The following is a 13,504-nucleotide window of genomic DNA, read 5'->3' on the forward strand; positions in this document are numbered from 1 at the left end:
CTGCTTGGGAGATGGGGAATCGACGATCTGATGATTGTTCCGAACATGAGGTCAGCAGGTGGTATACCCGTGGTGCTGTGTGGGGTGACCCGATAGTTCCGCAGGAACCTGTATAGGTCGATCTTCCACGGGCTGGCGTTTGCCCTTGATACTCTTAGCACCTTATTGATGGTCCTCATAAAACCCTCGACGTCCCCATTGGCCTGTGGCCACCTTGGCATGATGTGGTGATATTTGATGCCCAGTTCCTGTAGATATTGCTTGAATTCTTCCCCTGTGAACGGGGGTCCATTGTCACTCTTGATGGTTGTGGGCAGACCATGAGTGGCAAACATCTTTTCTATCACCGGGATGACCACTTCCGCGGCGGTGGACTCCAGTATCTCGACTTCTGGATAGCGTGAGTGATCATCGATTGCCACCAGTAGATGTAGACCCTCTCTGATTTTGCAAAAGTCAATACTGATCGCTTCCCATCGTGCCCGGCCGCGCTCGGCCGACAGAATCGGTTCTGGATCTGGGGGCCCACCCGTTATTTGGCAGAGCAAGCATGTGTTTACTAGGCCTTCGACACGATCGTCGATATGAGGGAACCACACCCTGTGTCTGACCCAGGCCTTTGTTCTTGCGAGACCTTGGTGTCCTTCATGTGCTAAGGCTACTATCCTGTCTTGCAACTTTGGGGGTATGATGATGCGATCTCCCCTTAGCAGGAGCCCTCCTTCGGTGATTGAGAGGTCCTGTCGAACCGTGAACATGCCAGATAGGAACTCCCTAGCCCCCTCGGTTCTGTTGCGGGTGTGCGTCATGAATTCCTTCCAGTTTCCTGACATGATGGCATCTTTTACCAGGTCGCAACAGGGGTCATTCTGGGTTTCTGTTGCAATGTCCTCAATGTTTACCGCTTTGGGCCTCATGGCGCGAACCACTTGGCAAATGTGTTCCTCCGTTTCTTCGGCGATCAGAACTTCCTGCTAAGTAGCTGGTCGTGGGTGTCTCGAAAGGAAGTCCGCCGGGTTGCCACTGCCCGGCTGATAGACGAGTTCGAAATCATATTGCTGGAGGTGTAGCAGCCACTTGGTGATTCTGGCCGGTGGGTGCGCCGATGACCCGATGAAGATTGGTAGTAGGGGCTTGTGGTCAGTGATTGCCGTGAACTTGTGCCCATACAGGTACATGTGGAAGTGTCGACACCCCCATAGTACGGCAATGGCCTCCTTCTCTATGTGGGAGTACCTTTGTTCCGTTGCTGTGAGTGCCCTGGATGCATATGCGATCGGTCTTTTCTCGCCCTCCTTTGTGACCTGCATCAGGATTGCTCCAAGTCCTACTGGGCTGGCATCCACGAATAGTTCTGTCGGGAGGTCCGTGTCGTAGTAGGCCATCATGGTTTCAGTCGACAGAGAGTCTTTAATGCTCTCAAAGGCTTCCTGGCATTCCTGCCCCGAGTCCCACTTAGTGCTGACCTTTGTTAGTTCTCGTAGCGGTTCAGATAGGGTTGCTAGGTTTCGAATGAATCTGCCACAGTATGTGGCCATTCCCAGAAAACTGCGTACTTCGGTGGGGGTCGCTGGGGGACTAGCAGCTTGGATGTCCGCCACTTTTTGTGGATCAGGTGAGTAGCCGGTGCGGTCAAATTTGTACCCAAAGAAGGTGATTTCCGATTTTAGGAACTCGCACTTTTCTCGATGGATTGTGAGTCCGGCTTCTTCCAGCCTGCCCAGGAGTGTCTTGAGTCTCGTGATGTGTTCCTTGGTGTCTGTTGCATGTATTAGGATATCATTGCTCACGTTCAATACCCCTGGTATGCCTCTGATGACCTCCTGGATGGTCTGTTGAAAGACTTCCGCGGCCGATGAGATGCCGAAACTCAGGCGCTTGTACCTCCTCAGACCTAGGTGGGTTGAAAAAGTGGTAATGTAGCGCGACTCTCTGTGGAGCTTGAGTTGGTGGTACCCCGCCTTTAGGTCCACCTTCGAGAACACACATGACCCAGTGAGGTTGGTGATGATTTCATCGATTGTTGGTGTTATGTGTCGTTCCCTTTTTATGGCCGCATTGGGCAGGCGCATGTCAATACAGATCCGGACTTTTCCGGGCTGTTTGGGCTTCCTGGTGACCACCATCGGGGAGACCCACGGCGTTGGTCCCGTGACCTCTTCAATGATGCCGGCAGCTTCCAGTGTCCTTAGCTCTTTCTCTACCTGTTCCCTCATGTGGAACGGTGTCCTCCGGTGTCTCACCGCACGTGGTTGTACTGATTGATCAATGTGTAATTTGATAGTCTTTCCCTTGAGACAGCCTATCCCCTTCTGTAGCTTGGGGTGTTGCTTGAGAAAGTTCTCGACTTCGGCTGCGTTGTCAATCTGGCAGATGAATTTGACCACGCCCAAGTCTTCAGCCGCATCTCCGCTCAGTAGGCTTTCGATTCCCGCCTTCACGACATATATCTTTGACCACACCTTATGTTTGCCATGGTCAAGAGTGGTGCGGAACCTCCCGATAACTGGCAGGGGTCTCCGGCTGCCGTAGGCAAACAGACGGGTGTCTGTGGGTTTGAGCTCAGGTGGTGGTGTTAGGGTTTGGAAAACACTGGTTGGCATGACGTTTACCGAGGCTCCCGTGTCGATGGTCATCTGTACGTACTGGCCTTGGATGGTGACCATGCATCTTCGTCGCCTGGCGGTTCTTGGCGGTGGTACTGGACCCTGGTTCAGTGTAGATACCAGGTATACCTTTCGGCCCTTTCCTTCGCTCTCCGTGCCTGCCGTTTGCCGTAGGGCTGAGAGATCATCCCCTTCCTCTTCTGTCGAGGAGTTGACTACTGCAACCCTCCTTGCGCTGGCTTGCTTCTTTTTTTTCGGTGACCCCTTTTCCTGAGAGCCTTGCGGGGGCTGCAGCGGCGTGTTCGCTGATCTGCACACTTTCGCGTAGTGATCCTTCCTGCTGCACGCTCCGCACGTGGTGCCTTGTGCCGGGCAGTTTCGCCTTCCATGTCTTTGGCCACCACACCACCCACATTCTGTGGGTCCTGGTACTCGAGGTTGCCACCTGTTCTGGGTGTGGCTGCCGCCAACTTCACCTCTCGTAAATTGTCTGTCGGAGATCTGGGCGACCATTGCTGTGGAGAGGGACGGCTGCAGTTTCTGTAGTGTTGCTTCCATGTTGGCGGCCCTGGAGTGGGCAAGCTCCCTCTGTCGACCCAGTTCCAGGATGCGTTGTAGAGGGATGCCTTTCTCACTGAGTACGAGTCGCCTCAGCTTCTCCGAATGTATGCCATTTATGATTTGTCTTCTAATCTCCCTCTCAGTGTTCGTGAACTCACACGACATGGCCAGTTTCCTCAACCTCGTGTGGTAGGCGTCTAGAGTCTCATCAGTGGCCTGGATGGTCGTGCAAAAAATGAAGGTCTCATAGTCTGGATTCAGTTGTGGGAGAAAGTGTGCCGTTAAAGCATCCTTTGCACTCAGGTATGCGTCTTGGCCATCATCAATGTTCAGGGAGTTGAAGATGCGTAGCACCTCGTCGCCCACACTGAGGAGTAGATGAGCTTTCATCTTTCTGGATGACGTGATGTCTTTGCATTCCATGGCCATCTCGAACTTTTGTAGCCATAGCTGCCATCTGGGTCCACTGGACGATGGGTCGGTGAACGGGTCGAAGGGTTGTAGCAGCGTCGACGAACTGCCCTGTGTGCGGGGTGGTGGCGACGCCATCGACAGGTTTGCCGCGATCCTGGATGGCGTGGAGGGTCCAGGAGTTGATGTCCCAGCCGCCATGGTGTCACGTACCTTCGATTTGTTGTTTGTGCTGTCGTGCTGGCCTGATGTTGTCCTGCCTTATGGGTTCGTCCAGACTTTGCAGTGAGGAATGTTCTTTCGTGGTGAATGTGCCCACTGGCACTTGTGCGCCGTCCGATGGGCGCCTTGTGGCATGTGCGCCATGTGGGAGAAATAGAGAAGAAGAAAAAAAATTCTCGACCCCCCTGGGAGAGGGCTTGAGAGAAAAAAACATTTTTTTTTTTTTGGGGTGGGGGTCACGTGCTCTCTGTGGCCCCCACCGGGTGTCCAAAAATTTGTTCGGGACGTCCATGGGGCATCCGCGTGTAAATTGTTCTCGAGCGCGTGGTTGCTCGTTCACTTCCTCGTCGCCATTGTTACGTATCAGTATTCCGGAGGGCCCCGCACGTGGGGCTGGCTCCGGTCCAGGAGGCCGCGCGGCCTAGGGCGCGGCATCAGCAGGAGCGCGGACAAAAGGACACCCACACGCTGTACTGTGTTCGCCCGGAACTGCCTCCCACTGTCGGGGGCAGGCTTTTATTAGACGGCCCTATGTCACCGCGCTGCAGGACGTAGGGCGGATATAACAGCGTTCAGGGCAATGCTCCCAGAGGCAAACACTTTGCCAAAGCGTCGACCGTCTTCGACTCCCTGTCCGTGGGGCGGTTCAAAGTCGAGGGCCTCACTGTAAGAGTTGCGGCCTGGACCACAAGCTTCTCTGGGTTCGGATGCGCCATTAATAACGGAAGATCGCCTCTCACTGGCTTGTATTTTCTTTGTTAACTCTGCATCGACCGCTGGTGTTGAACACAGGTTTTGTCACAGGTGCACGATGGGGTCTGCTATGGCCGCATTGAACGACAAGAAGGAGTATTCCGCCTGCGGTCCTCAGTCGAGAATATCAGTCAACTTGCATTGCAGCAAAGGCTTTGACGAGGCACCAAACCCTGAGTGTCACAATGACCTTCTCGACTGCCTTGCGTTATTGAGCGTTCGGATGACTGTAAGGGGACGTCTGTTGGAACACGACATCCGGGGACGTATCTAGCCCGCTCACATTGTGGAGTCCCTCTGCCAGCTTCAGTAACACTCTTGGTCCCCCATGAAATCGGGCAATGGATCCACGGTCATATCCATCAGCGGATCCATCCTAAAAGGGATCAGGTCGCCTTCCTCATCGAGGATCGACCGCACTGGAACCTCCGCAGGTCCAGGGGCTTTGCGGGTGAGCATCAGTGGTATCAGCACTAGAGAGGGCTTCCCATTCAAGGTCGAGCATGAGGGTATTTGACCTCCCTTGGCTATCTTTGTGCTGGACGAACTGGCCGTGGTTGGGGTTGAGTCCACCTGCGGCATCGAGGCCATCCATACCAGCTGCGGGCTTCTCAAAAACTTTCATTATTTGCCTTTTACAATCTTCCCACTCCTCCCTCAATGGGCCCTTTACAGGGTACGACGTACCCTTTTTACGATGAGTAAAAATCACGTCTGCATCAAATAATGCCCTACAGTGGCCCTCTCAGATGTCCTATGAGAACCTCTGTATGTTGTCAGTAGTACTGCACCTCTCCCAAAAATTATGTTTGCAATGCAATCATTATTTTGTGGAGAGGTGCAGTACCACTGACAACAAACAGAGGTCCTCGTAAGAAATCTGAGAGGTCCTCTGTATGTTGTCTGTGGTACTGCACAGCTCCAAAAAAATTATGCCATATAGAGGTGCTCACAAGAACAAGGACCTCTGTACGTTGTCGGTGGTATTGCACCTCTCAAAAAAAGAAGGCTTGTAATGTAATGTAATGCAAGTATTATTTTTTGGAGAGGTGCATAACCAATGCTAACATACAGCGGTTCTCATAAGAAATCTGAGAGGACCTCTGTATGTTGTCAGTGATACTGCACCTCTCCAAAAAATAATGCTAGTAATGCAAGCATTATTCTTTGGAGGGGTGCAGTAACACTTGCGACATACAGAGGTCTTCATAAGAAATCCGAGATGACCTCTGTATGTTGTCAGTGGTACTGCACCTCTCCAAAAAATAATGCAATACAGAAGTCCTTGTAAAACCGAGGACCTCTGTATGTTTGTTTGTTTGTTTGTTTGTTTGTTTGTTTTATTTGCTTATATAGCCCAAGGTATCTGGGCGCTTTTTCTTAAGGTACATGGTTACATAGATTATATACAGTACAGTATTAGAGACAGTGAATTATACAATAAAGAGTTAGCATTACATATATACAGATCATAGAATTTTACAAAATTTACAGGATTTTACAGAATATACAAAAAAACAGGTTCAAGAATAGTGCTTAGGTAGGAATACACCTGGCAATAGGTGGCCTGAGTGGAGCTCTTACCATGGCACACAGCATACGTCAGAAGAGTTGCTAGGGTGTTCTGGTCATGATATAGCCATGTAGATTTAGTTGGCTTGCGCAAATAACCAACATTTTGTTTTGTTCCTGAACAAGAGGAACACAGGGTCGATTCTTAGTGCAAGTGGAAGTTTATTCCAAGTCTTAGCTGTTAACACTGGAAAACCTGAGCCTCCTGCTTTGTTTAGTTTGAAGGTCAGGATATTTAGGCAGCGAGCGTAAGAGGATCTGGTAGGTTTGGTGGATTATTTTCTGGAGAATTTGTTCATAAGGTACTTGGGAGCTGCGTTGTTGAGGCACTTATGGGTGATCATAAGCGTTCTGAAGGTAATCCTGTCTTGGATCGGTAGCCAGTTAGCAGATTGTCTAATTTGTGTGATGTGGTTAGATCGAGGGATGTTAAGGGCTGCCCTGAGAGCATTGTTTTGCATAACTTGTAGTTTGTGCAGATTCCTTTGGCTGGAACCCAGGTAGAGAGTATTACAATAGTCCAGTTTGGACATTATAAAAGCTCTAGGAGGGTGAGACAGCTGTTAGTGTTTAGGAAGGGTCGACAGGCATTTATCAGTTTTGATGTGTATGCCGTTGATGAGGCAGTGGCATTAATTTGTCTTTGAAGGTTTATGGCAGAATCTAGATAGAAACCTAAGGTTTTTGCTACTTTGTCAACTTTGATGGGGTTGCCATCTATATTGAATGAATAATATTTAGGGCGTAGTTTGCTGAGTTTAAGCTTGGAGCCAATCAGGAGGATCTCAGTTTTATCGTTGTTGAGACAAAGGCCCTGATTGGACATCCACCCTTGTATTTTACTGTATATTTCATTTAGGAGTGTGGTGTCAGATTGGTAGTTCCCTGATAAGGTGATGAGAATGTGTGTATCGTCTGCGTAATTCATATATGATACGCCTAAATAATCTAGGTGGTCAAACAGTAGCTTAGTGTATATATTGTAGAGAATGGGTGATACACAGGAACTTTGAGGGACACCGCATGTGATGGGGGCTGGATTGGCTGAGGCGATAGGGGAGAAGACCCTCCTAGATCTGTCTGCCAGGAAGGAGTTAACCGAAGCGCCAGCTTGGCTCGAAAATGAAGCAGCTGTAGTTAGATGGTTGGTTACGATGTCATGGTCAACTAAATCAAACACGGCCAATATGTCTGGTAAGAGGAGGAGAGCAGGTTTACCGTTATCTCTAGCCTCATCCATTTGGATTTTCAGATCCAGAAGGGCTGTTTCAGTCCGTGTCTGGGTCTGAATCCTGATTGTCTAAGGCCTAGGATGTTGTTAGATTCGAGGTGGCTTTGAATCTGGATATATGCAGCCTTGTCTAAGATTTTTAGAAGGAAAGGCACGGTGGTAATCTGTCTAAAATTTGTTGGGATATTAGGGTCGAGGTTTGGCCTCTTGATGAGCGGCATAACCCACGCATCTTTCAGGTTTTTCGAGATGGTGCAGGAGGCAAAGGAGGCGTTTATAAAAGAAGTGATAAATGGGGTGAATTCTTTGGCACCTTCTTTTATGATGGAGGCTGGACATATGTCACCTTGACACATGGACGGTTTAAGGCTTCTGATGATAGATTCCACCTCTGGGGCAGTGACTGGAGTGAATTTAAAGGTAGTGTTTGGGCTAGTATGTGGGGATGATTGGCAGATCAAGTTGGGTTGTTAGAGTGCTCGATTTGTTGGTAGTTGACAGGCTAGCCCTTTTAGCTTCAATTTTTGTTTGGAGCATTGTAATTTTGTTGAGTAACGCCTTTTGGATGTTGGTGCACCAAAGTGTATCTTTCTTGCAGGAGTCAAGTGGTATGATAGGAGATTCCATTTCTTTAAGGATGGTGAAGAGCTCCTTTGTATTAGAGTTGGCTTTAGAGATTTTCTTGTTGTAACTCTCCTTTTTTGTTTCTAGGGTAGCGGTTTTATGGGAGGTGGAGGCAGTTATAAATGTATCTTTATTTTGAGCTGAAGGTTTTTTTTCCAAGATGCTTCTGCGTCTCTTTTAACTTTACGTAGCGTAGATAAGAACAAATAATGTGATGATGTATGGCATTGGTATTTTTGTTTTTTTGAGTAGTATATTCCTCCCTAACATATGTGTTCTCTGGCAGGACATGAACAGGAGACGACCTGAGAGTTGGAGAGCAGAGTCAGAGTAGAGTCACAGTCCGAATTGGGAAGATTGGCTGTGAGAGGACTTGAGGGGCAAGTGGACGAATTGGATTGACCGTTGAACGGCGTGTTGAGTTTTTCCGTTCAGAGTGTTTTAATGGTGGATCAGGATGTCAGTTGGAAGGCATCAAAAAAAGAAGAAAGGATCCAGGCAGGAAGTGCCTCATGGGACAGAATATGGATATGGGACTTCCAGAGACACTGGGGCTCATGGGACATGAAGTTTTGCAAGTGTTTTCTGTTTTAAAAAAAAAAACATTTTATTAGACAAAAGTTTGAAGATTTAAATTTGCTGAAGAGTAGAAATAAAGAAGAGTAAGCATAATGCCTGCCTATGTGTCTTTAATAGAATCAAGCCTCCCTGCGCCAAGACAGGAGTAATTTTCAATACTGCCACTTTACCGCTAGTTTCCAGCACCGCCTTAATACGAGTTTGGAGGTGGAGTGGAGGATTCGCAGTAAATCTAACAAAATCCACATGGAGTCCTATGGATCCACAAATGAACATTTACACAACTCGTAATCCCGCTGTAAATCTGTGGGGGCAGCAGGCAATAACAGTAAATAAGTGTGATGGTAATTGCAATAGAACTACTGCCAAACTCATAATGAGGCACTGCAACACAATTCTTCCACTTTCCTTGAGGTAGAAAGTTCAAATGGAAAACACACATCTTACCTGCTGCAAAGAGAACTTTCTGCAGTTCAGTAACAGAACTGACCACTGAATTATGAAGATCTGGGTTTTTGAACCAGTTAACCAGCTCATGGCAACGCTTCTGGTCATTCTGTCCTGTGCACTCACAAAGAAAAATTATTTCAATCAGATATGATTTCCATAGAAGTTAGGTTAGATCAAATGAGCAAAATAGAGAGGAGTCAAAAGATCACTAAAATATTCGCACTAGTATGTGCACTGCAGAGTGAGGGAATTAACATAGTTCACAAATGGCATTAAAACACAACAATGTTTACATTAAAGTTACAGAAGGAAGTAGCCAATCGGATCTTTGTATTTACGATTACATATTATTATGTTATCAGTTTTAACATTTATAAAATGTACAACCGTTGATGTTGCCTTGTAGACCTGTGAATTGTCTGAAGTATATTGTCCCATGGCTATGTGGTTCTGATGGCAAATGGTAGAATGAGATGTCATGACAAGCTCACATTACAAGCTCACAAGGTCACCGCATTGCATCATGCATCCATGAAGCCCTACGCCCTGGCCAAGTACTGGGATTGCCTTTTAATTTTGTTTTATTTTACTTCCTTTTAGTTAAGCAAGACTAGAACACCCAGAATGCAAATGATTGATAAATATAAGCACAGATCTGGGCATGGTGCCCATGATAACATTGAATCATATGTCAACTGTATCTTCAAAGTGGAGAGACTTTTGAAGGAACACTCCACAAACCTTTTTTAAAACAAATTAATTGAAGAGAAAAACACATCACTTAGCCCTTGTAATGTTCTTTCTACTGGATGTTCCTCCCAGGGATTCCTCATCTAAGACATTTATTCTGCTGCTTTGCAGCTTTCATAAACTTTTTCCCAGCAGGGGGCATTGTGTGCACGGGCATCGAGTCGTCGAGTTTGTGACCGGACGTGACGTCGATTCAGGTACAAATAGTGCGCTCAGTGCCCTGTGACCTCAGTTGTCATTATTTCCCCTTGCACAGCCGCGTTGGGGATTAGAGACAAGGATAGCTTTTTAAGCGCTAAAGGAGAGTCATTGTATAATCAAATTAGAGAGCTCCTTAACCTTGGGGTAGGCTGGGAGGGCATTGAGGAATCAGTGGGTTAAGTAATTGGTTCTTCTAATGGATTGTGTCCCACACGGATTCCTCATCTTAGATAGACTCCCATAGCAATAAGACCACTACGGAGGAGGGATGGAGCGAACTCCATGGCGATTATAACACCACTTGTTGGAGGACAGCCCTGCCGAACGAGACTCATTTGCAGACACTGTGCCAGGGAGTAGTACTTTGTGAATGTGTTTATAGAGGACCACGTCACAACCTGACAGATATCCTTTACAGGTACTCTTTGGAGAATGGAGGTAGGGTAGCTACCACACCTCTAGTGGGATGTGCCCTGAAGCCTTCAGGGATTTCCCTACCTGCTCTGGTGTAGCATTCAGAAACACAAAGTACTATCCATCGAGAGATGGTTTGCTTCGTTATTCCCTTGCCCGTTTGTGGGCCGGTATGTCCAATGAAAAGCTGATCTTCCAGCCCGAATTCTCTTGTCCTAGTGATGAAAAACTCAAAGCCCCCTTAGGGTCTAGCCTATGCAGCCTTTGTTCCTCCTTGCATGGAGGAGGATAGAAGACTGGCAAACAAATTGTCTGCAACAGGTGGAACTCGGAAATGATCTTTGCAAGGAAAGGAGGATGCACTCTAAGAGTCACCTTGTTGTTGGAAAAGATTGTAAATGGTCACTTACAGGACAGGGCCTGCAATTCCCGCTCTCTCTGGGCCGAGGAAATGGCAACCAAAAAGGCTGTCTTGTAGGATAATAGCCTCAGAGGACATGAATGCAATGGCTCAAATGGGTAAGCCATGGGAAATGTTAACACCAAGTTTAAGTCCCATGCCGGTACTACGAAGGGTGTTGACAGGAAGGTTTTGGTCAGGTCTTTTAAAAACTGCACCACCATCAAGAAGTACGGTCCTTGTTCTGGCGTGCGCTTAAAATTGGATAGTGCCTCTAAATAGCCCTTGATGGTGGCGGCCTGAAGGCCATGTCTTGCTAAATGACGAAAGAAGGAAAAGACACTTGAGGTGTCACGTAAAGCGGGGTCCACACTGTGTGCTCTGCACCAGCTATAGAATGTCTTCCAACAGCAGAGGTATAGAGCTTTAGTTGTTGGCCTTCTGTCCGAAAACAACACCTCCATCATGTCTTCCAGAAAGTCCAGTCCCTGTGCCTTATGCTTTTAGAAGCCAGGCATGCAGGTTAAGCATGTGTACGCTCAGGTGAGGAACCAGTCCCCTCTTCCTGAGAGAGAAGGTCTCGTATCTGGAGAAGACAATGTGGAGGACAGATGGTCATGTCCAGAAGGTCCAGTTACCACGTTCTCTTGGACAAGTCTGGGGCAATCAGGATCATGGTTACTCCGTACCCCTTTAACCTCCTGATCACCTGAGAAATGATGGGAATTGGTGGAAATGCATAGAGGAGCTGGAAGTTCCAGTCCACCCCAAATGTGTCCCCCAGTGCTCCTCTCGGGTGAAATTCACTGGAGCAGAAACGCTTGCACTTCCTGTTCACATTGGACATGAACAGATGCACTTGAGGGGTTTCCCAGTGGATGAAAATCTCTTGGAGAACTTCCTGGCACAGCTCCCAATTGTGAAAGTCCGAGCCCTGCCTGCTCAGGGTGTCTGCCATCAAATTCTCCTTCACGACGAGGCGAATGGCCGACAGTGAGATCTTGTGCTGTAATGCCCAGAATCAGAGCTGCATCGCCTCTCTACACAGGGGGACTGACCCTACACCACCTCTTTTGTGGATTTAGTGCATGGCCAATGTGTTGTCCATCATGATCAGAACAGTCTTCCCCTGTATGGAGGGCAAGAAGGCCATCAGCGCCACTCTGATCACCGTCAGCTCCAACAGGTGTATGTGAAGTTTTGTCTGCACCAGGGATCATAACCAGCTCACCGTCAGTTCGTTCAGGTGAGTGCCCTAACCTTTCAGAGATGCGTCTGTTATTACGGTCGCCTCTGGCCACGGTTGCCAAAATGGTTCTCCCTCCATCACATTCCCTGTGCAAGTCCAACACAGGAGATCCGGAGCGACTCTGCTCAGAACCTGAATCAAGTCTGTCATAGTTCCAGAGAACTGCGACCATTGAGATCTGAGGGCCCATTGGAGCAATCTCATTCTCAGCCGAGCCTGTAGCCCCAGGAAGATGCAGGCTGCCATGGGGCCAAGCAACCATAGGAAATGTAGGGCTTTCGGATATTGGGCATTTTTGGAATTTGGTGACCATCTGCAGGATGTGTAGAGCCCTCTCCTCAGGAGGAAAAGTCTTGCCCGAGGGAGAATCTATGGCCACTCTGATGAATTGGAGCGTTTGAGAAAGTGTTAGCTGGGACTTATTTAAATTGAAGAAGCCCAGCTTTTGGAGGAGGTGGCAAATGTGATTGAGATGATCCAGGACTTGATCTGGAAACCGTGCCCTGATTAACCAACAGGTAGGGAAAGACATGAATCCCTCCTTTCTTGGGATTGACTGCCACCACTGCCAACAGCTTGGTGAAGACCCTCGGGTGGAGATAAGTCTGTAAGGCAGAACTCGAAACTGGTGTTCAGTGTTGCCTATGATGAACCTCAGGTGATTCCTGTGGTTTGGAAGACAAAGGACAGGGACAATGGCTTGTTGACCACGTCAGCCTACTGGGACAGGTCACCCAGGCCGGATTCCTCCGTTTGATGGGGCTTGCTACGACCCCCTCCTCCACTGAACCCCCTACGCGCCAGTCGTCCTCCGTGCCATCTTCCCACCCATCAGTCACCTGGGTGCCCTATGGAGCTGCCTCTGACGGTGCGGCCAGGCTGGTGGAGGAGGCATCCCTGCCACAGTCGGGAGTCGGACGTCCAGCAGGGGTGGCCACATCAACGACTGCACCCCAGCCGGCGGAGGATGTGCAGGCAGCAGGAGGCAGTGCACGGGCAGAGGCACAGCAGCAGCAGCAACGTGGTGGGAGCCATGAAGGCTCGGGGCCTTCAACATCGGAGGGGCAGGCATCGGCCGGAGGGCAGGAGGACCCAGGACAGAGAGTGGCCCTCATTACAACCCAGGCGGTAAGGGGTTTACGCCGGCGTAAACTTCGCCGACCCTTACCGCCTGAGTACGAGTTCCCGTAGCGCCATGGTGATTATTACGCCTGCTTTTTGCAGGCGGTAAAAACCATGGCGCTAAGGGACTTGTTGTTAATTACGCCACCGTAATTTACGGTGGCGTAATTAACGCCTTCCCCACTCCCATTATGCCCTATGGGGCAAAAATGGGAATGGGGAAGGGTAAATGGGGATTGGGGACTTACCGCCCCGCCAAGGTCGGAATGGGGCGGTAAGTCCGCCAACCACCATGGCGGAGTTGGCAACTTAGCGCCATGGACCATGGTGCTAATTGCACCATGGTTCTCCGCCAAGGT

General features: G+C 48.9%; 1 protein-coding gene across 2 annotated transcripts in view; it reads right to left on the minus strand.

Moving 5' to 3' along the window:
* The window catches only part of LOC138510377 (coiled-coil domain-containing protein 171-like), a 3,784,015-nt gene that overhangs the window by 1,415,109 nt on the left and 2,355,402 nt on the right, over positions 1–13,504 (minus strand). For both annotated transcript variants that reach the window (XM_069625990.1, XM_069625991.1), the window contains one exon: positions 9,007–9,120. In XM_069625990.1, the coding sequence (XP_069482091.1) occupies positions 9,007–9,120 (114 nt within the window). The remainder of the gene's footprint in view (positions 1–9,006; positions 9,121–13,504) is intronic.

This window comes from Ambystoma mexicanum, chromosome 6p (genome assembly GCF_040938575.1).
Source record: "Ambystoma mexicanum isolate Mex_15411 chromosome 6p, UKY_AmexF1_1, whole genome shotgun sequence".
In the NCBI taxonomy this organism is placed as follows: Eukaryota; Metazoa; Chordata; class Amphibia; order Caudata; family Ambystomatidae; genus Ambystoma; species Ambystoma mexicanum.